General features: G+C 47.3%; 3 protein-coding genes across 24 annotated transcripts in view; all 3 read right to left on the minus strand.

Moving 5' to 3' along the window:
- The window catches only part of TMEM25 (transmembrane protein 25), a 21,771-nt gene extending 13,722 nt beyond the window's left edge, over positions 1–8,049 (minus strand). For 2 of the 15 annotated variants that reach the window (XM_060017852.1, XM_060017851.1), the window contains exons 1-6: positions 6,748–7,815; positions 5,999–6,289; positions 5,661–5,792; positions 5,337–5,367; positions 5,081–5,181; positions 4,852–4,938 (exon numbers count right to left, since the gene is read on the minus strand). In XM_060017852.1, the coding sequence (XP_059873835.1) occupies positions 4,852–4,938; positions 5,081–5,181; positions 5,337–5,367; positions 5,661–5,792; positions 5,999–6,289; positions 6,748–7,396 (1,291 nt within the window). In that variant the 5' untranslated portion in view covers positions 7,397–7,815. Of the gene's footprint in view, positions 1–40; positions 898–3,431; positions 4,711–4,851; positions 4,939–5,080; positions 5,182–5,336; positions 5,368–5,660; positions 5,793–5,998; positions 6,290–6,747; positions 7,819–7,942 lie in introns of those variants that run through there. The other 13 variants (XM_060017859.1, XM_060017850.1, XM_060017849.1 and 10 more) reach the window with 13 other exon arrangements.
- A 156-nt stretch (positions 8,050–8,205) lies between these two features.
- TTC36 (tetratricopeptide repeat domain 36) lies at positions 8,206–12,069 on the minus strand. Its single transcript, XM_060017874.1, has 3 exons — positions 11,891–12,069; positions 10,702–10,890; positions 8,206–8,534 (listed from the first exon to the last, which is right to left on the minus strand). Exons 1-3 carry the CDS (start codon positions 12,006–12,008, stop codon positions 8,272–8,274), a joined length of 570 nt encoding a protein of 189 aa, XP_059873857.1. The 5' UTR covers positions 12,009–12,069; the 3' UTR covers positions 8,206–8,271.
- Positions 12,070–12,689: 620 nt separating this feature from the next.
- KMT2A (lysine methyltransferase 2A) overlaps positions 12,690–25,647 on the minus strand; it is a 76,231-nt gene continuing 63,273 nt past the window's right edge. For all 8 annotated transcript variants that reach the window (XM_060017872.1, XM_060017870.1, XM_060017869.1 and 5 more), the window contains 6 exons: positions 25,186–25,260; positions 19,989–20,163; positions 19,719–19,826; positions 18,599–18,682; positions 18,060–18,189; positions 12,690–17,609 (listed from right to left, as the gene is read on the minus strand). In XM_060017872.1, the coding sequence (XP_059873855.1) occupies positions 17,334–17,609; positions 18,060–18,189; positions 18,599–18,682; positions 19,719–19,826; positions 19,989–20,163; positions 25,186–25,260 (848 nt within the window). In that variant the 3' untranslated portion in view covers positions 12,690–17,333. The remainder of the gene's footprint in view (positions 17,610–18,059; positions 18,190–18,598; positions 18,683–19,718; positions 19,827–19,988; positions 20,164–25,185; positions 25,261–25,647) is intronic.

Consider the following 25,647-nt stretch of genomic DNA (forward strand, 5'->3'; position numbering starts at 1 on the left):
GCTCCGCAACGGGAGAGGCCACAACAGTGAGAGGCCCGCATACCGCAAAAAAAACACAAAAAAACACATACATTTATTTTAAAATAAATAAATAAAAAAAAATAAAAAGGTAAATAACAAACAAAGTAATTTCTCAGACCACAATGGAATGAAGTTAGAAAACAATAAGGAGAACTGAAAAATTTTGTGTAAATTAAACAATACTCTCAACCAATGGGGCAAAGAAGAAATCACAAGGAAAATTAGAAAATACTTAGACATAAATGAAAACAAAAATACAGCATTCCAAAACTAATGGGCTACAGCAAAAGCAGTGCTCAGAGGCAATTTATAGCTGTAATTGCTTACATTAAAAAAGAAGGAAGATCTCAAATAAGCAATCTGACTTTTCAACCTGAGGAACTAGAAAAAGAACAAACTAAACTCAAAGCTAGCGGAAGGGGGACTTCCCTAGCAGTCCAGTGGTTAAGACTCCACGCTTCCAACGCAGGGGGCGTGGGTTCGATCCCTGGTCAGGGAACTAAGATCCTACTTGCCACATGGCGCAGCCAAAAAAAAAAAAAAAAGCTAGCAGAAGGAAGCAAATGATAAAGATTAGAGCAGAGATAAATGAAATAGAGAATAGAAAAACAATAGAGAAAATCAACAGAACCAAAAGTTGGTTCTTCAAAAAGATTAACAGAATTGAAAAGCCTTTAGCCAATTGTCTAAGAAAGAGACTCAAATAACTCCAACCAGAAATGGAAGTGGGGACATTACTACCAATCCTACAGAAGTGAAAAAGAGCAGAGGGTACTATGAACAGTTGTATGCCAACAAACTGGATAGCCTAGATGAAATGGACAAATTCCTAGAAACACAAAACTTACCAATACTGAAAAAGAAAATTTGTAAGACCTATAATTAGAAGATTGAATCAGTAATCAAAATTTTTTTAAAAATCGAAGTAAAATACACAAAACATGAAATTTACCATTTTAACTATTTTTAAGTGTACAATCCAAGGGCATTCGCATTGTTGGGCAACCATCACCACTGTCCAGCTTATGAACTTTTTCATTATCGCCAACTGAAACTCTGGACCCATTAAACAACGATTCCTTCCTTTCCCTCCCTCAGTCCCCAGTAACTTCTATTTTCTGTCTCTATGGATTTGCCTAGTCCAGGTACCACATAAGTTGAATCATACACAATTTGTCCTTTTGTATCTGGCTTACTGCACGTAGCATAATGTTTTCAAGGTTCATCCATGTTGCAGCATGTGTCAGAATGGCCTTCCTTTTTAAAAAGCTGAATAATATTCCATCGTGTGTATATACCACATTTCCTTTATCCATTCATCTGTTAATGGACATTTGCATTTCCACCTTTTGGCTGCTGCAAATAACACTGCTGTTAATATTGGTGTACAAATAACTGTTAGAGTCCCTGCTTTCAGTTCTTTGGGGAATAAACCTAGAAGTGGAATTGCTGGATCTATAGGGTAATTCTATATTTAACTTTTTTTTTTTTTTTTTTTGGCGGTACGCAGGCCTCTCACTGTGTGGCCTCTCCCGTTGCAGAGCGCAGGCTCCGGACGCGCAGGCTCAGCGGCCATGGCTCACAGGCCCAGCCGCTCCGCGGCATGTGGGATCTTCCCGGGCCGGGGCACGAACCCGCGTCCCCTGCATCGGCAGGCGGACTCTCAACCACTGCGCCACCAGGGAAGCCCTATATTTAACTTTTTGAGGAACTGCCATACTAGCTTCCATAGTGGCTGCACCATGTACATTCCCACCAGCAGTGCACAAAGTTGAACATTAATTTTTACAAGTCTTGATTAAATAGTCTATTGTGTCTGGAGAAATTCAGTAAAACATAGTCCAGGTGGGAAAATGCAGCCTGAGCTGTGCCTGCCCAAAATGTTGGACTGCTGTATGTTCCAGCTCAAGGTAACTAGTGACCTGCCTATTATTGGAGAGTAAAGATTAAAGATTAGGTGAGTAAAGTATATAAAAATTGGGGAATTCCCTGGCGGTCCAGTGGTTAGGACACCACGCTTTCACTGCCGAGGGCCCGGGTTCAATCCCTGGTTGGGGAACTAAGATCCCGCAAGCTGTGCGGTGCAGCCAAAAATAAAAAATAAAAATTGGTCTTCTTTCCCAGGAAAGATTGAACTGTCATGTTAAGGGTATTAGTAATGCTTGAAAATTCCATGATCCTTAGATCAAAAAGATTTCAGAAATATCAGAGAAGTAACCAGATCAGGGATCCCCCCCCCGATATTTTATTATGAAAACTGTTAAATAAAAGAACTTTGGAAGAATTGTACAGTGAATTCTAAATACTCACCAACTAAATCCTACAATTAACATTTTGCTTTATCACACGTCCATACCTCCCTATCCATTCGTCAGTCTATCTTACTTTTTGATACATTTCAAGTAAGTTGCAGACATCAGTACACTTCACCCTTAAACACTTCAGCATGCTGGAGAGGGTATAGAGAAAAAGGAACCCTCCTAGACTGTTGGTAGGAATGTAAATTGGTGCAGCCACTATGGAATACAGTATGGAGTTTCCTCAAAAAACTAAAAAGAGAGCTACTGTATGATCCAGCAGTCCCACTCCTGGGCACATATCCGGAAAAGACAAAAACTCTAATTCTAAAAGTTACATGCACCCCAGTGTTTATAGCAGCACAATTTACAATAGCCAAGACTTGAAAGTAACCTAAGTGTCCATCAACAGATGAATGGATAAAGAGGATGATACACACACACACACACACACACACACAGTGGAGTATTTCTCATCCATAAAATAGAATTAGGAGTTGGGGATTAAAAGATACACACTGGGCTTCCCTGGTGGCGCAGTGGTTGGGAGTCCGCCTGCTGATGCAGGGGACGCGGGTTCGTGCCCCGGTCCGGGAGGATCCCACATGCCACGGAGCGGCTGGGCCCGTGGGCCGTAGCCGTTGAGCCTGCACATCCGGAGCCTGTGCTCCGCGGCGGGAGAGGCCACAACAGTGAGAGGCCCGCATACCGCAAAAAAAAAAAAAAAAAAAAAAAGATACACACTGCTGTATATAGCGATAAGTAGTAATTCTTTCAATTAGAACAGACCACATGGTGTTAAAAAATGTTTACCTCGATGCACTATAAATTCTTTTTGTGTCTTTTAATTTTTCCAGATTTAAAAGACTTAAGAGTAGAATATCACACTGCTATATATAAAACAGATAAACAACAAGGACCTGCTGTATAGCACAGGGAACTATAGTCAATATTTTGTAATAACCTATAATGGGAAAGAATCTGAAAAAGAGTATGTGTGTGTGTGTGTGTGTGTGTGAATCACGCTGCTGTACACCTGAAACTAACACACCTTCGTAAATCAATTATACTGCAGTTAAAAAAAAAAACATATTTGAGGGAATGAAACAGATATACAGCATTCACTCAGTCAGGTTTATTGAGAATCTACCACATGCTCAGCACTGTCCTCGGCAGTAACGTGAGAAAAATTACAAAACAAGATATCAAGAAGGGAAAAATACACTTTGCACTCTGTTAATCTGCAATCTTTTCCACGTTGCTTTTCAAAAGTGTTCTTGGGTCGTTTTGGGATATGTGATCTCCCTGCTTTTTCCATGTTCCCCTAAGGTTTCCAGCACTGTCAAGTTATGTGCCACTATGGCCATCCCCTAAAGAACAGAGGATGGGACAGGAAGAACAGCTTCCTGCTGATGGGGTAGTCAGGGCTGGGGTCCCATAGCGGGGTGGATACTTTGAGCAGGAACCCGTCAACCTCGAGGGCTCAGGGCACTCACAGTGAACCATAAAAAGGCCAGACTTGGGGAAGCCCCAGACAGGGCCCTGGGGCCCTTGCTCACCCCCTCCCTGGAAGATGTGCTTAAAGTGCTAACACTGTAAGAAAACAAGGCATAGCTACATGCAGGCCTGGACGCACCAGACTTCTCACCTCCCATTCTTCCCCTTTCTTGTGCTAACACCAGGCGCTGGCACCACCAGGGCCCAGGCCAGAGGGGAAGTCTAGTGCCAAGTGAAGAAGTGGAGAAGGTCCAATGTATAACCTGTGATGCCCAAGAGGGGGCTGGGGCAGAGAGGTATGCAGCAAAGGGTACTGGTTTGTGCTTGGCCAGCGCTGCTGGGCCAGAGGTGAGTTCCTGTGCAAAGGGCAGGTTGGTTCTCTACAGCTAGCAGGGTCCTAAATTTTCCCTGAGGGAACAAAGCTGCATAGCATGGGAAGGAGATCCAGGACGTGCAGGGCCCTCCCAACCAGGCTTGCCCCATGCCTGCTGTACACGGTGCTGAGGAGCACCGGTGTGGGGCAGAGCTGCCCCAAGCCGACAGGATCATGCCATGCCACGCTTAGATGCTGCATGACCTCCAGGCGCACCTGGACAGACAGCCCCATCCGCCTGGGCACAGGCAATCATGCAGGCCCTCAACCAGAGTTGGAACAAGGGCTTAGGTCCACCTGGCAGCCTTGCCAAGGATACCAGTGACCCAGAGGACAAGCAAAAGTGGCAGTGGCATGGCCTCTTCCCGTTGGCAATGTGGCCAGGCCTTGGAGGAGGACCGGGAGGGTGCCCAGGGGCCAAGAATGCACCCTCTGTCTCGGCCTCAGCTCAGAGCCAGATCTCATCACTGCTCACACTGGACACCCGATAAATGTAGCCCAGCATTGGGAGACGGATGAAACCTGCGGGTCAGAGATCCCAGGAGACTCAGTCACCCTCATTCCTTGGAAGTTGGGAGACCACTCTCTGCCCCTTGGGGATTCAGAGGCCTTTGGCACAAGCAAAAGGGCCGGGGAGCCGGGCAGCAGGCCCCTTTCCCATACCTCGGCTGGTGAGGAGGCCGCCGGGCTCCGGATCCAGAAGTTCTGGCTGGCTGTTGTCCTGAGCCATCTGCTGGTCCGCTCGTTTCCCTGTGGGGTGACAAAGGGGATGGTGCCCGGGATGAGGTGTGTGCCCAGCGGGGTCTAGACCCTCCTAAGGCCCAGGGTCTCTCTTTTTCTCAGAAGCACCTCCACAGATAAGGCTGGGGCCAACAGAGGGTCCTGGACGTACCTCTGGAGTCCGGAGTGAGGTCGTTGAGCTGCAGGTGGGACGGGAGGGACATGTTCTCCCGCGGCAGGCGCACGTTGTTGAGTTTCAGGTTGTTGGAGTCACTACAGGGCAGAAAAAGGCTTGGATGGGCCCTGGCACCAGCGGGCACAGACTCCTGCTTGCGGCCCGTTCCTGAACTACCAGAAAGCCCAGGATCCCCCCTGTCCCCATGCTGCCTCTCCATTTGGCCCATCCACACAGCCCCAGGGAGAGTTACCTAGAGATCAGGGATGGGCGCCGGGAGGGGCCTGAGGAGAAAGAAACCACAGCAGTGTCTCAGTGTGCCCACCTGCTCTGGGCTCTGCCCCCTGCTCTCTTCAGGCCCAGAACCCTCAGGCAAAGGGTCTCTCAGATGCCCAGACTGGCTTCCCAGTGCCTGGCCCTGCTACCTGGGATGCACGTGGTCTAAATCATGGCCATGCCCAGGAAGACCTGTCCTACCACTTGTCAGAGACGTTCTGCCCATGGCCTTGCTGCCCACCCCCTGACCTCGCCTCCCCTTCCCCAGCCACCCTCTGCCCCCGCCCTGCTTTGGCCCTACCTTTGGTCTTCTTCGCTTTCCTGCAGACCAGACAGGCCACCAAGGTGCTGAACCCCACCAGGGTGCCCAAGGCAAGCCCTCCGGCCACAACGATCCCCAGCAGTGGCACTTCCACCCGGGTGGCCAGGAGCCCTGCAGGTCATTCTCTGGTTAGGTTCCACACGGGCAGGGCCCCCCAACTCTGAGATGCCACAGGTCACTACTCTGTCCTCCTTGCCCCAGGTGGCCAGGGACAGCTTTCACCAGACTCGCCCAAAAGGCAACAAGCCTTCCTGTTTCTGCACCACGATCCCACACCCATCCGAGGCTTTGCTGGGCCCGTGGCTGGCAGTGCTCACCTGGGGCCGGAAGCGAGGCGCTGGTGACACCCACGTCGTTGGTGGCCACCACGGACAGGTTCTGTGGCAGGCTGCGGAGCTGCAGTTGCACGGTGTGTTTGGTGAGCCAGGGGTAGTTCTGGGCATCCAGCACCAGGAAGTCAGAGGTGTTGACAGTCACCGGCCCATCCTCGTCGATCCAGGTCACGTTGGCAGGCGGGTTCGCACGCACCAGGGCAAAAAGGACGACCAGGAGGCCCGGGCCTTGAGCTTCCTGGTACTTAGCCCCAACCTGGGCAATCTCCGGCTTAACTGGTGCAAAGCAGAGAGAAGTATGTTCCCACCACAGCCCCTTGCACGCCTTCCCTTTCTTCCCAAACCCAGAAGGGAGCCAGGGGTCTGGACCTCTCCTTAGGGGGCACTGGGAAACAGGATGGCTGGGTCTGCCAGAGAGGCAGCATTTCGTACAAATGAAGATTAAGAGTATAAACACTAGAACCAAAATGTCAAGATTTGAATCCTGGCTCTGCTGCTTACCAGCTGTATGACCCTAGGCAGATTGCTTAACCTCTCTGTGCTTCAGTTTTGTCGTTTGTAAAATAGGGACAACAATAGTAATTACCTCATAGGATTTTTGTGAGGATAAAGTGAGTCAATATTTGCAGAGTGCTTAAGTGTTTTTTAAATGTCCTACCAGACCACTTGCCTGGTGGCTGCTGGGGGTCCCTGGGCAGAGAACCTCTGTCTCTGTCCACCTGAGGAGCACTCACATTGCACATTGAGGAGGACGGAGGCGTTGGCTGACCGGCCACTGTCTGGGTCTTGCAGGGAGCAGTTGAGCTCATGCTGGGCCCGCTGGGCAGTGACAGTGAAAGTGCTGGTGCCTCCAGAGAAGGCCTCCCTGCCCACGCTCAGCAGTCTTGAGGTGCTGGTCTTCTGTAGCTGTCCATCCAGGTACCAGGCCAATCGGGGGGTGCCAGGCCCCCCTGCCACCCAGCAGGTGAAGGCGTGGCGTTCATTCTCTCGAAGTGCCCGCTCTGCCCAGGTATGACCATCAATTTGTGGCGCCAACTCCCCCCAACCTGGAACACAGGGGATTCTGTGGAGAGCTGGTGGAGGCTTAGTACTGTTCTGTGGCCGGGATGAGGTCCAGTTACAGAAGGGCAGCAGGCCAAGAGACAGAGCACCTGGGTTCTCTAACCAGGGACGGCTGGACCTTGGGGAGGTGGATGAAGGGAACCCAACTCTGGTGCCTGGAATGGGTACCCAAACTGAAGGTGCAGGCAAGGAGGGGACAGAGGGGGACTTGACCGCACAAATGCATGGCCAAGGGATGAACAGGGGTGTACCTGAGCTCAGAAGGGCCGGCAGGAGCAGAAGTGTGTGCGGGAGGGTAGCTGGCCCTGGAGGCAGCGCCATGGTGGCCCCGGCCTGGGCCCCAGGCTGCCGAGAGAAGGGGGCAGGCCTCGATGTTAGCCAAGTGAGAGCAGACAAGCTTAATAACTGCTCCAGGAATTTACTCTCCAGAAACAAAAATAAACCATGCGCGGAAACACAAATGTAGAATGATCCACAGTAGTGAAGGCAAGGACGCAAATGGTCGAGCCCAAAGGTCCAAACCAGCCAGCACGTACCTGTACACCTTGCGGGCACAGAACTGAGCGCTGACTCCACGGGACAAACAGGCACACGCTCGCAGGTACACAGAAGCAACCTGCAACCGTGCAGCCCGCACCCGGCCCAGAAACACACGCGCGCGCGCGCGCGTAAACACTCGGGTACACGTGCCCCTCCCCCAAAGGGACCGTCCTTCTCCCGACCCCGGCTCTCTCCTGCCCGCTTCCCTCACCCACCTACGCCCCTTCTCCCCTCCTCCGGATTTGGGCCGAAGAGAAGAGGATCCGGGACGCGGGGGTCGCGAAGCATGCCCGCCCCCGCCTCGCCCCGCCTTCCGGTGCGGCTCACCTGGCTCAATCCCCGAGAGCAGCCGGAGCGACTGCTCAGGTCTGATGAGCACTGCAGTCATCCGCAGGGGCTCGGGCTGCGCCAGGCAGGGCCAATCGATGCCCGACCTCGGCCCGAACGACCCCCCACCCCCACCCCCACCCCTCCCCCAGGGCGGCGGCTCCGGGGCCACGTCCCGGGCCTCGCAGACAGCCTCCCGCGCGGGGGATACTTGAGCGCCCTTCCCTGCGGGGACGGCGGAGGATGCAGACACAGGCGGTGGCTGGGAGAGCCGGCAGGTTTATTGGTTGCGGGCGCCCCCCCTTCCCTCACGCCCGCCCGCCGGCGGCTCAGCGCCGGTCGCGGGGCCCGCGCAGCTGCCCCATCATGTCGGCCAGCATGCGGTTGCACAGCGCCGCATACGGGTTGAGCAGCACCAGCTGGCGCCGAGCGAACGGGCTGCCCAGGCGCGCCGCCCGCTCGAAGTCCCCGCGGGCGTCGTCGTCCCGGCCCTGCAGTCGCGCCACGAGCCCGCGCTGCACGAAGCTCTGGCGGGCGGCGCGACCCCGGCCGCCGCTCAGCGCCAGCGCGCGCTCCAGGTCCTCCAGGGCACCTGCGGGACCGACGGACGGGCGGGGGTCAGGGCCGCGGCCAGCAAGCGATCCGGACCCGAGTGGAGGTTCTGGGGTTCGGCCGTTTACATCCCGCCTACACTTGACCCTAGAGATCGGTATTGTTATTCCCTTTACGCAGATGAAGACTGGAAGAGTTGGCAAGACTCGGCCTGGGCTGCACAGCAGTTAGTGGCAGAGCTGGGACTGAAGTCCAGGTCTCGCCTTGTCCGTGTTATTTTCCACCATCTGATACATCAAAACACGGACGGAGGGTCACTATGTTATGAATCTGGCCCTGTTGCCAGGCGCGCATACGTTATTAACCATCTACCATGTGCCAGGTGACTGACTCCGAATCCCAGAGTCCAAAAACATTAGAATTAACTGACAACCATGTCTTATACAATAAAGTCCTTTTTTTTTTGCCGCACCGCGGGGCATGCGGAATCTTAATTCGCCGACCAGGGATTGAACCTGTGACCCTGCAGTGAAAGCGCAGATTCTTAACCACTGGACCCCCAAGGAAGTCCCTCTCTAACTTTTGAAGACATTTCTCTCCTCTTTTCCATTGATGCCTTAAAACCGCTTCTCTCACCTGTGTTCTCTACTGACTGCCTCTTCTCATTCTTTATTTCCATGGTCTTCATTATTTTGTATCTAATTTTCTTTGAAAGAGGTCTTGGAGCCAGAGCTGGCCTGCAGCATTTTTGTTTTTATCATCCTCATAAATACTTGGCTTATTAGGCATCAGAGCTGTGAACTCAACCTCAGGCAGCCAGCTGGTATCCACTGGAGGGTACCGAGCTGCATTTCTTCTGGGCTCTGCTTCAATTCACTCAAGTTCTCTAGTCTATAGCGCCTGTCAGGGCAGGGCGCTGGGGGAGCGCCAGCAGCATCCTCAGCGAGGCTGATCTTCCCTGCTCTCTCTCTGTGTGTTCTGGTCCCCGGAACCCAGCAGAGGCTCTGCTCCCCATCCTGACTGGTCGGTTGAGAAGCTTTCTAATCACAGCATTCCTTGGTTTCCCTCAGAGGAGCTGGTCAGGAGGAATTGAAGGCCTTCTCCAGGCAGAATCCCCTCTGATGCTGTCTGGGGTTTTGGTCTGCAGGCTGTCCCAGCAGCCTTTATGGCCCTGCTCTGCCAAAGCCAAGTGGCAGACAAGCCTGGGAAAGGCCCTCAGAGTCCCCCAATATTCCCAGAATGGAGTGCAAACTCCTCAGCCTGGCATTCCTGGCCCCAGGAACACCTCTACCACCACGGGTCTCGATAGTCTAGTAGTTCCCAACTAGGCTTCTGTGGTTTACCCTTTAGTTGAAACCCGTTAGTGATTCCCGGTGTTTTCGAGACAAAGTCCGATCTCGGCCTAACGTTCGCAGTTGTTCACTCTCTGGCCCCTGTTTACCTCTCCAGGCTCTGGAGAGGCTCCATTCTTCCGGCACTCCCTTTTCCAGCCAGATTCCCTGTACCTGTCCACGACTTCAGGACCTCTACAGGCCGTGCCTTCTCCCACTCCCTGCCCTCCGTCCAGCTAACGCCTACTCATCCTTCAAAACTCACCCCTCAGGAACAGATCCCATGCTGAGCCCTGTCAGCTTGTTATGCTGCTATTATGTTTATGTGTCTGTTCTACCCTCTAGGCTGTGAGCTTCTTGAGAAGCATTATCATGTGGGGATTAAGAGCACAGGCTCTGGAGCCCTGCCACCTGGACCAGATCCCAGCTCTGCCGCTTCTCAGCTGTGTGAGTAGGAAGCTACTTAACCTCCATGCTTCAGTTTCTTCATCTGTAAAATGGAGATAAGAATAGCACGTACCTTTTAGGGTTGTTGTGAGGATGATACGAATGACTACAACTCACATGTGAAGTGCTGAGTGCCTGGCACACAGTAATTGCTATAAGCACTATAATCCTCCGCACCTAGCCCACTGCTAGAATGGTAGACTCTCATTAAATTTTTATCAATAAGTAAATGGAATGCAGTCCCCCTGACTCTCACAATATCCCCAAGAAATTAGCCGAGCCCACGGTATGTCTCTTATGGGTAGAGGCATACGTTCCAGAGGGGCTTAGTGACTTCCCACGCCCCATGCCCAAGCCCCACAGACACACCGCCTCTGGTCTGTGCCCTCCCCGGCCCCTCTGCACAGGCTCCAGGGACTCTCCCCTCACCTGCCACGTCTCCCTGGAGTCGCCGGGCCTGGGCTCGGTTGCTGTAAGCCGAGGCCCTCTCAGGCAGCAGGTTGATGGCTTGGCCAAACTTCTCCAGGGCTGTGCTGAGGTCGCCAGCCTCTGCTGCCATCACCCCTTGCAGCTCCAGGGCCTTGGCCTGCTCCAGCTGTGCTCGAGGGAAAACTCCATCTGTGCCAGGGACGGAGCCAGGAGGGGACAGGTGTGCAGTTGGAAGCAGGAAGCAAAAGCCACCTGGGGCTTTGGAAACCTGGGACACGAGCCAAGGCTGACTGGGCAGGGGTGTAGGTCACAGCAGGAGTCAGATGCAGTGTTTGGGGCAGGGGGAACTGAGGTCAGCAAGGCAGAGAGCTAGCACTGCTTAAAGTTCCAAAGGGACCTGGGAAAGGGGCCTTGGTTGGCTCCCCACTGCCAAGAGAATGAAACCCAAACTCCTTAGCCTGTAGCTAAATGATTTGCTCAAGGTCACACCGCCCATAAGCTGCACCGCTTGGATTTGAACCCAGGTCTTTCTGGCTCTTCAGCCTGTCTGTTTTGTTCTACTCCACTGCTTCCAACAGGAAGGCCTCCATGACATACCCGGGTCATGAAAACCATTTCCAGTGTTTCTCTCAGCTTTTCAGCCTGAAGTTTCATTAAGGCTTAGGTTTCACTCCTTTAGAAACAAAGGGCATCAAAAACCCCTGACGCGGAAAGCAGGCCCCCTTAGGGGCTGGTGGAAAAGCCAGTGAGCGCACTCGCTCTGGAAGAATTAGCTCAGGGCTTGGCTTGTAAGGTGTGTGACACTGAATACTTGCTTAGGTTGGAGACGTTTAGCTGAGCCACCCCCTGCCCTGTTTCCCTCTTACCTGCTGTGGAGGGTGACATACTCTGTAGTGACAAAGACGTGAGCGTTTCACGTGGCCCCTCTCCCCATCAGCACAGTTAAGCTTGGACCATGGGGTGAACTGAGCGGGGAGGTAAGTTCAGAGGGGGGTGGTGGAGGAGAAACCTGGCTTTCTCCTCTGGGCACAGTGACCCTTGCCAAGCCCCCGTCAGTGCACTGAGGATCAGCAATCGTCATCCAAGGGTCGTGGAACAAGGGCCCTCGTAAGACCACCTACCTCTGCCACCCCAGCGAGGCAGCAGACCAGCCAATGTGGAGAGCTATACTCCAAGGTCGAATACTGACCTTCATCTCCTTCTTCCTTCTCTGCTTCCTCTCCCAGGTCCAACCCAACAATGTCTCCAAACGGAGTGTCGGGGTTGAAGATGGCCTGCAACACTGCCTGATCATTTGGAGTCCCCATGGTACTCAACTCCAAAATCCAAAAAGGTGACTCCCCGTGAGAGGGAGGAAAAAGGGGTGAGGGCCGAGCCTCCACCCAGCTGATCCAGAGGGAGGAGGTCCGTTTGAGGACCAGCCCACATGAGGAGTGTTGACCACTCCTTGGCTGCAGTGTAAACTCGGCCCCCTTTAACCTGGGGATAGTGACCCTGGCTTGACAGAATATATTTACAAACATTTCTCAACTGCCTCCCTACCCCCACGCCAGTCCTAGGGAGAAACAAGAGTAAATAAATTGCATTTCAGCTTTAAGGTGGAGTGGAGCAAAGAGAGGGTACTGCCCAGGCTCTCCCTGAAATGCTTTCATTTTATTATATTCATAGATTGGGAGGAACTCGTTAGAAGCCAACGCTTGACCACCCGTGGATGAAGAAGGGGGTATGTACAAAGTAAAGGAACTATTCCTTTGTCTTCTTGACCCCTTCCTCATATCCAGAGTTCATTAGGTCCTGAACATACATCACTGATGAATAAGGGGAGAAAATATGGTTAAGAGAGACAGTGTAGAGTGGGGCCTGAGTGTAGAGTGGGAAATGATTTCACGATTCCCCCTTAAAAGAAAGGACTGTGGAAGGGACTTTGTAATCAGGTCACGGGCCACGCCCCTCCCATTAGGCCACCTCAGCCAAAGCCAAAAGAAAGTTCAACCATGTGCAGCAATAAACTTGACATGTTTATTAATTAAACTATCACTTAAATAAAAAAAAGTGCATAGAAAATAAACATGTTTAAAAACTCCTTTTTTTTTTACAACTATGTACACTTTTTACTTTTACATTCAGTCTTTCGTAGACAGCTTTCAGCATTATTATTTTTTGAACTATTAAAGTATTTTCCTTCATCCCTGTCACAGGGAGTTAACACTGATGGACTTTAGACACATTTTTTTTCCTTTATTTTTCTCTTTTTCTCTAACCAGAAGCTTGGAAGAACACAAGGGAAAAAAAACCGAAAGATATGTTATACATGATAAAGTTGTCAAGAAATGTCTTATTTCTAGAAAAGAAGCTTGTCATCTGTTGAGCTTTTGAAACAATTATTCAACTACCTGTATTTACTAAAGAGACTGTTAAAAGTTCAATAAAAGAAACACCACAAGTCTATTTTCTTGGTTGAAAGACAGAACTAGAGTACCTCGGAACAAGATACCAGGAAAGCACAGAACACAATTTTCCCCTAAATGCAGGTGGTAACCCCAACATTCATAACCAAAAATAGAGAAACAAGGAGTACAGGTACTGACTGGCAACATTCACAGGCAGAAAAAATCCAGGTGACACCATTTCTGCATTTCTCTCTGATCCCAGAAATGGACTGTTCCGCCATCCCCTTAGGATGGGTCCCCCTCCATTGGGCGGGGGGATCAGAGGAGCGCCAGACTGACATTTTCCTGCCACTACTAGCAACTGTAACACAATCCTTATCTATAGTGTTAAGAGAATTAAAAGCCATGGACTGAACTAGGCTTTGTTACATGGTGCATTACTATATTAGTTCCTATATATATCATATTTATATTTATTTGAAAACCAAAACAAAAAAGTTGCAAGTTTTCAGAGTGTGAGACTTGACTGGTATTCATGATTCGGCACAAAACCATCTGCTAGATAACCTTGTATTGCTTTAAAATGAAGGAAATGAAACATAAAATTACACCCAGCCCTTTGCAATGACCCGCTTTTCCTTTAAAAAAAAAAACCCAAAAAAACCACAACTTGATTTCTATTTTAAAAAATCCCAAATCAAACTTAACATCTGACAAGGTTTTGACCTTTAGTATTTTCAGATATTTGATTGAACGACAGTCCTTTAGAAAGATACATTCATTAAAAGGTTTTTTTTTTGTTTTTTTGTTGTTGTTTTTTTTTTTTTTTTTTTTTTTTCTTAAATCAAGGGAGCTGCATGGTGCTCACGGCATTGGCCGGGGGTTTGACAGAGGCAAGCGGGGTGGTGGAGTGGATCCCGGCAAAGGAGTCTGGTTGAAAACGTATATGTAGCTGCCAGGGCTTCCCCCTTGATTCTTGTCATTGGTCTAAAAACAGGAGGGGCCGGGCTGGAGGTGGCGGACGGTAATGGAGGGAGCCAAGGGACCAAGTTCCGGCCAAAGGGTCAGCGCCATGCAGCTATTCTGGTTACACAGTTGTCACTGGCCACCAGGAAATGCAGCCACGACAGGTTCTAGCAGCGAAGCTGTGAGCTGGCTCTGTCACTGAGAACTGACCAGGTTTGCAGCTGTTACTCCCTTCGGGATGCCCCTTAGGGGATTCTTGGGAATGACCCACCACAGTTCCTCAGTCTGCACTTTTGTGCGGAGATTCCCTTGGTCACTTTCAAAAGAAACTCGGAGGTGTTTTGGAGATAGCTATGCCGTTTTTTTTTTTTTTTGCCTTCTTTCCCTCTTGTAGGGAAACCTTAGCTTATTCCCCAAGTTGCTGGCAGGTACGCTGAATTTTGGCAATGGACTCAAGGCTGAGCTCTAAGAGGAATTCCTCATTTCCGCGGTTGACAGGGAGTGGAAAGGCAAGGCAAACCATCTGCAGCTGGCAGGAGAAGGAGAGCTGGGGGTTCCTCCCCTGGCCTCAGGGTTTGGGACTGGTAGAAAGAGCTGAGGAGGGGCTCACAGTACAGCACGGCCTAGCAGGGCAGTAACTAGGTCTATTTAGCTGAGTTTCCCCCACCCCCGACTGGCCTTTGGGTCTTTCTCAAGGTGAATTCATGACCCATCAGTGCATTAATCATTTCAGTAACAAATGCAGCTTAAGGTATTTTTCTTTAAAAAAAATAGGAATAAAAGGATTTACAAAAAAACCTCACACAGTGCAATAATAAAGGAAACCAGACACTAGTGGAACCCCTTGGGCCACTGTATCTTGTCACGGGCAAAAGGAGGAAGGGAGGTGAGGTCTGGGTAGAGCGCTTTCCCCAGCCCCCTGCTGACACTTCTCCACGATGACAGGGAGTCTCTGCCTTCCTGGCCACAGTGCTGGGCTCCTTGCATGACAGTGAAAACAGTGACAATGTTCCAGCAGAGCCACCAAAGTTCTTAATTAAGGTCACGGAAGAACAGGGAGCCCAGGATGGAAGGCACAGCAGAGCCACGAGTCCCGGGGCAGAGAGCGCTGGGCTGAGTCGTATTGCTTCGCTAGACTTCCTTCCGTAGAAATGGGCTTCTCGAGGCGAGAAAAGGTGCCTCGCCCTCCACTGGACTACGCTGCTCTGAAACCTTGTAGCTGACAGAGGCAGAGGAGAATCTGCTTTATCGTGAGTGGTCAGACTGTGCTTCAGTTTCAACGGGCTGCCCCAAAAGAGGGCACAGGGGGATCCGGGGGGGTCTTTGCAGGCATGAGGACTTGGTGGGCAGAGGGAGAGGGAACGAGGTGACCTATGAGGCAGATGGTGATGGAAAATGTCAGGTTGCCATTCAGCTTGGTTGCTAACTCTGAAGGAGGAAAGACGAGGGAAGTGTAGGTTCCCACCTCTCAGCACTGAGCTGTGCCAGAAAGGAGAGAGACAGGGCAGGAAAGAAGAGAAGAAACTGCTGTGTCGAGATCCTACCGCAGCCTTTTCAGGAGCTTCGATTTGGGACGGAGGGGAGTGGCCCGATGGAGTTGGGGGGACCTTCCTTTGCCATTTATTGTCAAAGAGCAAACCCAGGAAACGTTTATGTCAACAGGGCACAAACAAGCTACACATTAAACAACAAAAAGTACACCTTCCAGGGGGAAGTTGGGCAGGAAAAACCAGACTTTGTGTGTTCAGCTGAATATTTTCTCTAACTTCATCCTATGAAAATAAAAAATTATTAAAAACCGATCTTCTTTTAAATTAGGATAATACCGCGGTTTAAAAAATAGCCTTGTCATAAGTGCTTCTCCCTATGAAGTGCTTCTCATAGAAAAATATACAAAATATATTTACATTTATAAAACCTTAAATAGTAAACTGTAAACAGAACAGAGTAAAATCCAATGACTTAATTTAACAGGTTCAGGACACTGTCTTGGGGAAAGGAAGAGAAGAAACATTTGATGCTGTTTTGACCACATCCTAGGGAGTAATCAGGGCAGTAGTGTCATTTAATTTACTTTATCTATAGATTTTGTGCAGGTGGCAGAGTTCCCTCGATACAAGGTGGTCTAGTCCCCAAGTTTTGGGCCTTGAAATCTGATTAGTGTTCTGCCTTCAACTGGACACTGACCATTGAAAAATTAAGTCTTCCTATGTCTTAACAAGGGGAAAATAAAGTTATCACGTCCTAGGAATGGGGCCCAGGGGTTACCCTGGTTGTGATACTCTGGTTGTTGCATGATTCAACTCCTATTTAAATAATCTTCCTCTTCTAAAAAATCATGCTACATATATTTCTTTAAAACTCTCAGTGGCGTTTTATGAAAACGTCTCCAAATTCTGTCTGGTTATGGCCAATGGCTCCTGTCCACTTCCCCACTGGGAGTGCTTACAGGCTCAGGGAACGTTTTGTAGGCACATCCTATGCCCAACAGGGAGTGTCCTCGAGCAGGGAGTCACTCTCCCCTACCACCCAGAGAGCACGGGAAAGCAGTGGGATGCAGAACGGGGGACGAGAAAAGTGGAGTGAAGAGAAGGAATGAGAGGGAAGCCGCTCCTATTGTCTAGGAAGGTGACTGTCTGAGATAAGGCTCATGGGGGTAACACTCCCACTTACAGCCCACAGGCTCAACGTCTGGTAATGAACTGGCACAACCCCAAGACAGCCTTTGACACCAAAGGTGCTAAGAAATCCTGTCTCCCAACCAGAAGGGAACTCTCAAGTGGGAGCATCGTAGGGAAAACCACCAGACCGCCTTTGTTCAACACACGGCTACAGGCTGGGCCCGGCTGGCAACCAACCCCGCCCGCACTGGGGCTGTGCCTGACCCCTTGCTTACAGTGCTCTGGAAAGGCCAAGGCAAGGATGGCAACTTCTCTCTGAGGAGGTGCTCAGGCCCGATCTCCCAACATAACTAACCCTCTATAGGCTCCTTCCAGGCAAGTCTGCTAGGGACCCGTTTCCCGCTTTTTAACGGCACACAATCAGAGGGGCCCCAGCAGAAAGCCGATCGCGGATCTTTTCTTCGAGACCTCATCTCTCTCCAGGACTATGATCACATGTATAATGTGAATATGGGACCTAAGGGAGCCCAGCCATCACGGAGGCCCCTCAACTGTGCCCACTCAATCCTGGAACTCCTGGCTGCTGGCAAAGGCCTTCGGCACTGTTTTGGAGGCCCTGGGTCCTAGTGCTCCAACAGTGGGGAGAAGAGCAGCTTTAGTTTAGGAACTTCCGGCATTTCTTGGCACCACAGTTGCAGGGTAGCTTGTTGCTGGCATCCTCAATGGGGAACTTATAGTCGTAAGTGAGTTCCTCCCCTCGGTAGATTTTGCGCATGGCAAAGATGACAATGTGCTTCTGCCCGTCGATATTAATAACCCGAGAGTAGCAGTTAGGCTCACATGAGTGATTGATGAAGCGGGCAGCGTTTCCATGCATGGTGGCATCTACCACCTCGGAGTCATCGATCCGGAACATGTAGCAGCCAATGCCCTACAGGAAGGAGAGCGGAGAAGAACCTGTTATTTATTACAGCGCAGGCTTGACAACATTTCCCAACCTTTTTCTGATGTGACCTTAGCCACTGATGAACAGGTTCTTCTGGTAAAATTTCTGGATTTCTCCCATCTTTCAGGATGCTTCCATGACAAATTCCTAGATTACAGGCACTAGACTAGAGGTTTCTTAATGTCTCCACAGGCAAGAGAACTGTGTGCTTGTGATCCTGGGATCCATTCAGACAAACCTTCAAAGAGTATCTTTGTGTGCTAATCCCGAGAGTGGACTGGGCCCACTACAAATTCAGAGATGTTAAAATGTAAAAAAAAAAAAAAAAAAGTCTAATTAGAATATACTAATTCTTCTGCAATCTAGGGATCATCTTTATAGTTGATGGCCCCTTTCTATAACGAAAGAACTGGGGAACGAAAGTGTGGAACTCACCTTGCTGTCATAGTACTTCTCTCGCTTGTCAGTCTGTATGGAACGGATGACATTGCCAGCGTACTCAATCACCATCTCACCTGCATCGATGTTTCTCTTACAAAAAAGACCCCGGCCATGGATGGGAGACCTAGGACATAAAGACGGAAAAGACATCAGCTGCAGATTTTGCAAATAAGGTTAAATGTGTGAATACATGAATAAAATCTCCTGGTCTATTAGTTCCCCAGGAGAGACAGAGACTTGGAAAGAATCTGGACCCACCTGATTTGAGTATATTAATCACTCTAACAAACAGCCCAGGATTAAAGATTTCTCCGTTCCAAAGCCCACCAGAAGCAGCAATACTTTAAAGCTTACTGTGTTACATTCCTCGTTCAACACAAGGAGCTGCAGGGTCCCAGGACATCAGGTTAGATTAGAAATATCGATAAAAACCTCACTTACTGAATGAGGGAGGTCACTCCAGCATTTGATCCACTTTGATTTTGGAAAACTTCATTAGTTTTCTATAATTCTTTCTACAATTTTAGCCATACCTGTAGACACCAACTGCCTCCTTAGAAGTCTTTTTTAAGTGCCGGAAACGCATGGGCATTGGCAGATCCATACTAGTTGCCCTCCTAAAGAGAGACGGTTCGTTATTAATGAATTCTCTTCAGGAAATCATCAGTTTTGAGTCTTGGATCAAAGGTTCCTAGAACGTATGACTACACTATTCTGTGTGTTCAATCCCAAGCATAACAAATGCCTTATAAAATTAGGCCTAAAATATAGTACGTTATATATGAAGTCTGTGGTGGTACATGCAAAGCTGACAGAGTACACTACAGTTAAAGAAAATAAAATATACATCTTACAGTTATTTGAATTTCTCCTCTAAAACACATTCCTCTCTCTTTGCCAGCCAGCTACTGTTACTTCAACACAAACTCTATTTCAGTCTTCTTAAATGTTATCTGGGAAATTGTGATCTAAGCAAAACTGCAACAGAGGGAAGCAAAGAGTATTTCTTTTTTTATTTTATTTTTAAATTTTTTATTGAAGTATAGTTGATTTACAATGTTGTGTTAGTTTCTGGTGTATAGCAAAGTGATTCAGTTATACGTATATTCTTTGCGGAGCACAGCCTCCGGACGCACAGGCCCAGTGGCCATGGCTCACGGGCCCAGCCGCTCCGCGGCATGTGGGCTCTTCCCGGACCGGGGCACGAACCCGTGTCCCCAGCATCGGCAGACCGACTCTCAACCACTGCGCCACCAGGGATAGCCCTATACGTATATTGTTTTTCACATTCTTTTCCTTCATGGTTTATTACAGGATATTGAACATGGTTCCCTGTGCTATACAGTAGCACCTTGTTGTTTACCTATTTTATATACAGTAGTTTGTACCTGCTAATCCCAAACTCCTAATTTATCCCTATCACCTTTCCCCTTTGGTAACCAAAGTTTGTTTTCTGTGTCTGTGAGTCTGTTTTGTAAACAAGTTCATTTGTATCATATTTTTGATTCCACATATAAGTGATATGATATGGTATTTGTCTTTCTCTGACTCACTTCACTTAGTAGGATAATCTCTAGGTCCTTCCATGTTGCCGCAAATGGCATTTCACTCGTAGAGAGCGTTTCTTAGGACCGCTCTCCACTCCAGACTTACCGAGCTGACTTCAGCTGCACCTCCTCCTCTTCCTCATCATTGGGGTTGTATTCAGGAGGCTGCCGGTGCTTAGAAGCCAGGAAGTTAAACATGTCAAATGCTGACTTCCTGGAGCCAAAAGATGAAAATATACTTAGAGAAATACTTTAATAGAACCAGTGAAGGACAGTGTTAACACTGGAAATCTCAAAGGTTAAGTGGGAAAATAATTATATCGTTAGATCATAAAATCAAGACCTCAAACTGCTTATGGAAAGGAAGAGAACTTGCCTCAGGTGGACTTCAGCCCTGGCCGAGCCATGAGGGTTCAGTGGAGGCTCATTGGCCTCCTCTGGTTTGTGGAAACGGAATTTGTAATTCCTACAGTGCTTGGCACCAGACAGTTGCTCAATCAGGAACACAACTGCATCGTGGAGAATCCCCAGCATCCTCAAACCGTTCACACCTGCAGGATCAAAGGCACCAGGGTAGTGAGGAGCCCAGCCAATAGGAAGCCACATACAACCACAGAAATGCCTAAGCTAGGGAATCACTCTGCCAGAGGCTGCTCAAGGGTGAATTATACTAAAGACAAGCTAGAAATTAACATTAGATAGCCATTAAAATGATGCGGATACAGATCCATCAATATGGAAAACACTCATGATAGATTAAGTGAATAAAGCATGCCACCAATCTATGGACTATTTTCTATGTTCTCTATGTACACAGAAATGCTATATGTGTTATTTCATTTCATGGCATAATGACCACACCAGGCAGGAAGCGCCAGCTTCATCTCAAGGTAAGTAAACCTAGGCTCACACCCAAGGTCACATAGCTACTGTGACAGGATTTGAACCTTGGTCTGTATAACTCTAACTATGATCCCATTTTTGTTTACAGGTAATGGAGTACTAAGCTCACATGCACACAGGCACCTCACTAAAATTTATAAGGAATGTTAGTGAACCCCTAACACAGAACTCTCTTCCGTGCTGTTACAGTGAGCTTATGGAGAAATACACTCAATAGCCACTTTGTTTTACTCACTTAGTCTTATTCCATTAATGAGCATTTCTTATTTCTTTTTACTTAAAAAAAGACATTTATGTAAGTCTGCTGGCATAGATGGTGAAAGGCTTTCTAAAATGATTGGCTTCAGGACTTCCCTGCTGGTGCAGTGGTTAAGACTCTGTGTTCCCAATGCAGGGGACCCAGGTTCAATCCCTGGTCAGGAAACTAGATTCAACATGCATGCCACAACTGAAAGTTTGCATGCCACAACTAAGGAGCCCGCCTGCTGCAACTAAGGAGCCCACGTGCTGTGACTAAGACCCGGCGCAACCAAATAAATAAATAAATATTTAAAAAAATAATAATAAAAAAATAAAATGATTGGCTTCTTTCCTTAAAGGATGGGACGTAGTAGTAATTGCCATACCTCTTTTTAACACTAGCAAATAGCAAGTTAAATAAATAGTGTATCACTTACAATGATTGTTTTTGGTATTAATAGATACCAAAATAATAATGGCATCTATTGTGGACAAGATACTATTTCATAGGCATAACTGTGTTAGGATCACACATGCAGTTCCAACAGACACACCGTTTGTGTTATAAAGCATATGTATAGAGATGTAACCCCAGTGTAATCTGGAGCCATATGCTATGGCTGGAAGGATATCCGTGTTTAAATGTTAACAATTACTTCTAGGAGGTGGGACCCCGTCCACCAATTTGTTATTGTGGTGATTAGCTTCTCCAAATTTTAGAATTCTACATCTTGTATAATTTTTTAAAAGAGGGGAAAGTTATTATCAGGTGCCTAATTTCCACTTCACTTACAAGAATCTCTAAGGGATATAATTTGGTTTTAGTGGCAAGCAGAAAGTTAAGTCTCCAGATAAGCAACATTCTTATGATCACAATCGTTGTTCCGATTAGAACTCAACCTATAAAAGTATAAAACACAAGTCGACAATATAAGAGCTTGAAGTCATATAAGACAATGGCAAACATTTTTTTTTTTTCTATACAACACTGATTTTCCCTAAGAATTCCTTCCTAGGAGTTTCAGATTGCTGTGGATTCCTAGGTAGAAAAAGCCATTAAAAAACATACTTAAGTGTATTTTCACAAAATTCATTTTAATGTTTAGGCTGAGCGTTCAACTCTAGTGTTCAACCTTCACTGGAGGACTTACAATGAGATTGGACACTGTGTCAATAACGGGAAAAGAAAGATGAGTTACACACGGCCCCTGTTCTCAAGGAGCCCTTGGCAGAGTGAGGCAGATATGAACACAGACCTTGCAATGTGAAAGCAACCAGATAAAGGTGTAGTATAAAGTACTACAACAGGTAACAATCTATTCTCGTGTGGGCCATTCACTTGTTCATCCAACAAGTATTTACTGAGCACCTACTATATCTCCCGCATTCTTTCCATCTCTCCACTGTGCCGGACAGAATCTTGGGAAAACAAAGGTGAACGAGACAGGAAGGTACCCGAGACAGAAAGGTCTCAGATTTTTTTTTTTTAAATAAATTTATGTATTTATTTTTGGCTGAGTTGGGTCTTTGTTGCTGTGCGCGGGCTTTCTCTAGTTGCAGTGAGCGGGGGCTACTCTTCGTTGCGGTGCACGGGTTTCTCATTGCGGTGGCTTCTCTTGTTGCGGAGCATGGGCTCTAGGCACATGGGCTTCAGTACCTGTGGCTCGTGGGCTCTAGTGCACAGGCTAAGTAGTTGTGGCACGTGGGCTCAGTAGTTGTGGCTCGCGGGCTCTAGAGCGCAGGCTCAGCAGTTGTGGTGCATGGGTTTAGTTGTTCTGCGGCATGTGGGATCTTCCCGGACCAGGGCTCAACCCATGTCCCCTGCATTGGCAGGCGGATTCTTAACCACTGCGCCACCAGGGAAGCCCAGGTCTCAGCTTTAATGTCACAGAACCCTTGGACCCTTACCTAATACCATACACAAAAATTAACTCAAAATGAGTCAAGGACCTAAACGTTAAGACCTAAAACTATAAAACTCTTAGAAGAAAACATAGGACAAAATCTTCATGACACTGAATTTAGCAATGATTTCTCGGATATGACATCAAAGGCACAGGTAACAAAAGAAAAAACAAATTGGACTTCATGATGATTAAAAAAATTTTGTGCATCGATACTATTTAAAAAAGCTAGTATTCAGTGATTTCTCTGAATTCTATCTCAAATCCCTTCAGTCAGGATAATGATCTTAATTTGGCATATTAGGGTACTTAAATAAATCATGTCAGGTTCATTACTTTATTTTTTAATTTTTGGCTGCACCGGGCGGCTTGTGGGATCTTAGTTCCCCGACGAGGGACTGAACCTGGGCCCTCGGCAGTAAGAACAGAGTCCTAACCACTGGACCGCCAGGGAATTCCCAGGTTCATTATTTTAATTAAACCTCACAACAAATTTTGAAGGTTGCATTAATATTCCCACTTAAGGACATTAAGCCTTGAAGAAGTAAATTAGCTTGCACCTGAAATAATACTGATAGCGAAAGGGCAGAAATGGGACTTGAACTCAGTTTCTGTCTCCAGAGTTCATGGTTTCTAACCACCATTCCACGTGGCAGCAAAAGACATGGATAAATGAAAGCAATCTTTGTGCCGTTGGCAAAAAGGGCTGAGCTACTCAAATTGAGACTGAGAACACTGAGCTTGGGATGCTGGTTTCCTCCAGGAGCAGAATCTTACACATATTATCAAATCATTTCAGAGTGACTCCTGGGAGAGGCCATGTACAAATTTAATTATAGTTCACCCAATGACTGCCACCGTTGGACAGAGCAGGACCTATGAACCATATTTTCCTGCCCCCAAAATATCTCCCTCACCAATCTAAAAAAAACAAAAAGCAAAAAAGACACTATCCAGAGTAAAAATGGAGGCAGCCCACAGAATAGCAGCAAATATTTGCAAATCATGTGTCTGATAAGGGATTAATATCCAGAATACATAGAACTTATAAAACTCAACAACAAAAAAACAACCTACCTGATGAAAATATAAACAAAGGACTTTGAATAAACATTTCTCTAAAGAAGATATATAAATGGCCAATAAGCACATGAAAAGACGCTCGACATCTCAAGTCATTAGGGATATGTATAGAAAACAATAAGTACTGGTGAGGATACGGAGAAATCGGAATTCTTGTGTACCATTCGTAGGAACGTAAAATGGTACAGCCACTGTAGAAAACAGTATGGTGGTTTCTCAAAAAATTAAAAATAGCATCACCATATGATCCAGCAATTCCACTTCTGGGTATATACCCAAAAGAATTGAAAGCAAAGTCTTAAAGAGATCTCTGTACAACCATGTTCACAGCAGAATTATTCAAAAAAAAAACAACAAAAATTTGGAAGCAAGCCAAGTGCCCACAGATGGATCAACTGATAAAGTAAATGTGATACATACATACAATGGAATATTATTCAGCCTGAAAAAGGAAGTAAGTTCTGCAACATGCTACAGCAAGGATGCACCTTGAGGACATTATGCTGAGTGTACTAAGCCAGTCACAAGACGACAAACACTGTATGATTCCACTTATATGAGGTACTTAAAATAGTTACAAATCACAAAGACAGAAAGAATAATGGTGGTTACCAGAAGCTGGGGGAAGAGGAGAATGGAGAGTCATCGTTTAATGGATACAGAGTTTCAGTTTTACAAGATGAAAAATTATGGGGATGGATGGTGGTGATGGCTGCACAACAAGGTGGATGTATTTAACACCTCTGAACTGTATACTTAAAAATAATTAAGATGAGATATGGGGATGTATGTATATGTATAGCTGATTCACTTTGTTATACAGCAGAAACTAACACACCATTGTAAAGCAATTATACTCCAATAAAGATGTTAAAAAAAATAAAAGAATAATTAAGACAGTAACTTTTATGTTATGTGTATTTTACCACAATAAAAAATATTCATCTGTAAAAGAAAAAAACGAATGAAGTACTGAGACAACGTTACAGTAGAGAGAAATCTTGAAAGCATCATGTTAAATGAAACAAGCCAGTCACAAAAGGCCACGTATTATATGATTCATTTCTGTAGGAAATGTACAGAACAGGTACATCCAGAGAGACAGAGAATAGACTAGTGGCTGCCAGGGGCTAGGGCTGAGGAATGACTGCTAGTGGGTATGGGGCTTCTTTTAGGGATGATGAAAATGTTCTGCAATTACACAGTAGTGATGGTTTACACAACTCTGTGAGTACACTAACAGCCATCGATTTGTATGCTTTAAATGGGTAAACTGTGTAGTATAAGGTTTATATCTCAGTAAAGCTGTGAAAAATGATTTTTTTTTTTAAAAAAAAGGTTGATTTTTTTTTTTTTTTTTTTGGTGAAATCAACCCTGTAGCTTAGACCCACAAGTTACCAGAGGATACTGAGACAGGAGTAAAATGACAGCTGCAGCATTACCTGCAAATGAAAGCTGCTTTAGGCGGGCGTTTGACCGAGCCTCCTGGACTTTGTCTGTCAATGACTTCCAGGCATCTGTGAGGAAATAAGATAATTCAGTCAAACATCTCTTAATACCAATGATGTGAAAAGATCCCCTGCTAGAACAGTTTTTTTGTTGTTTTCTTAGTTTAAATCAGTTCAGTGAATAAGAAAGAAGCTGGGAAGGTGCCCCACCCAACAGTGCTCCTTTCTGTTACAAAGGATACAGAAGTGGTGAGGAGGTTCCCACCTTCTGAAAATGACCCCTGCATCCTCAAAGCACTCACTTCCCCTGAGGGTAGTCCAGGTCCCAAACCTGAATGTGTGGTATTAACTCTACTCCCTCTACTGCTAACCAAAACAATACCAGCACTAACGGTTAACCAGGACTGTGGGAAGGAGATCACAACCTCTCAGTTCCTTACAATTAAGGGGTGTAAC

The sequence above is a fragment of the Delphinus delphis genome, chromosome 8, assembly GCF_949987515.2.
Source record: "Delphinus delphis chromosome 8, mDelDel1.2, whole genome shotgun sequence".
In the NCBI taxonomy this organism is placed as follows: domain Eukaryota; kingdom Metazoa; phylum Chordata; class Mammalia; order Artiodactyla; family Delphinidae; genus Delphinus; species Delphinus delphis.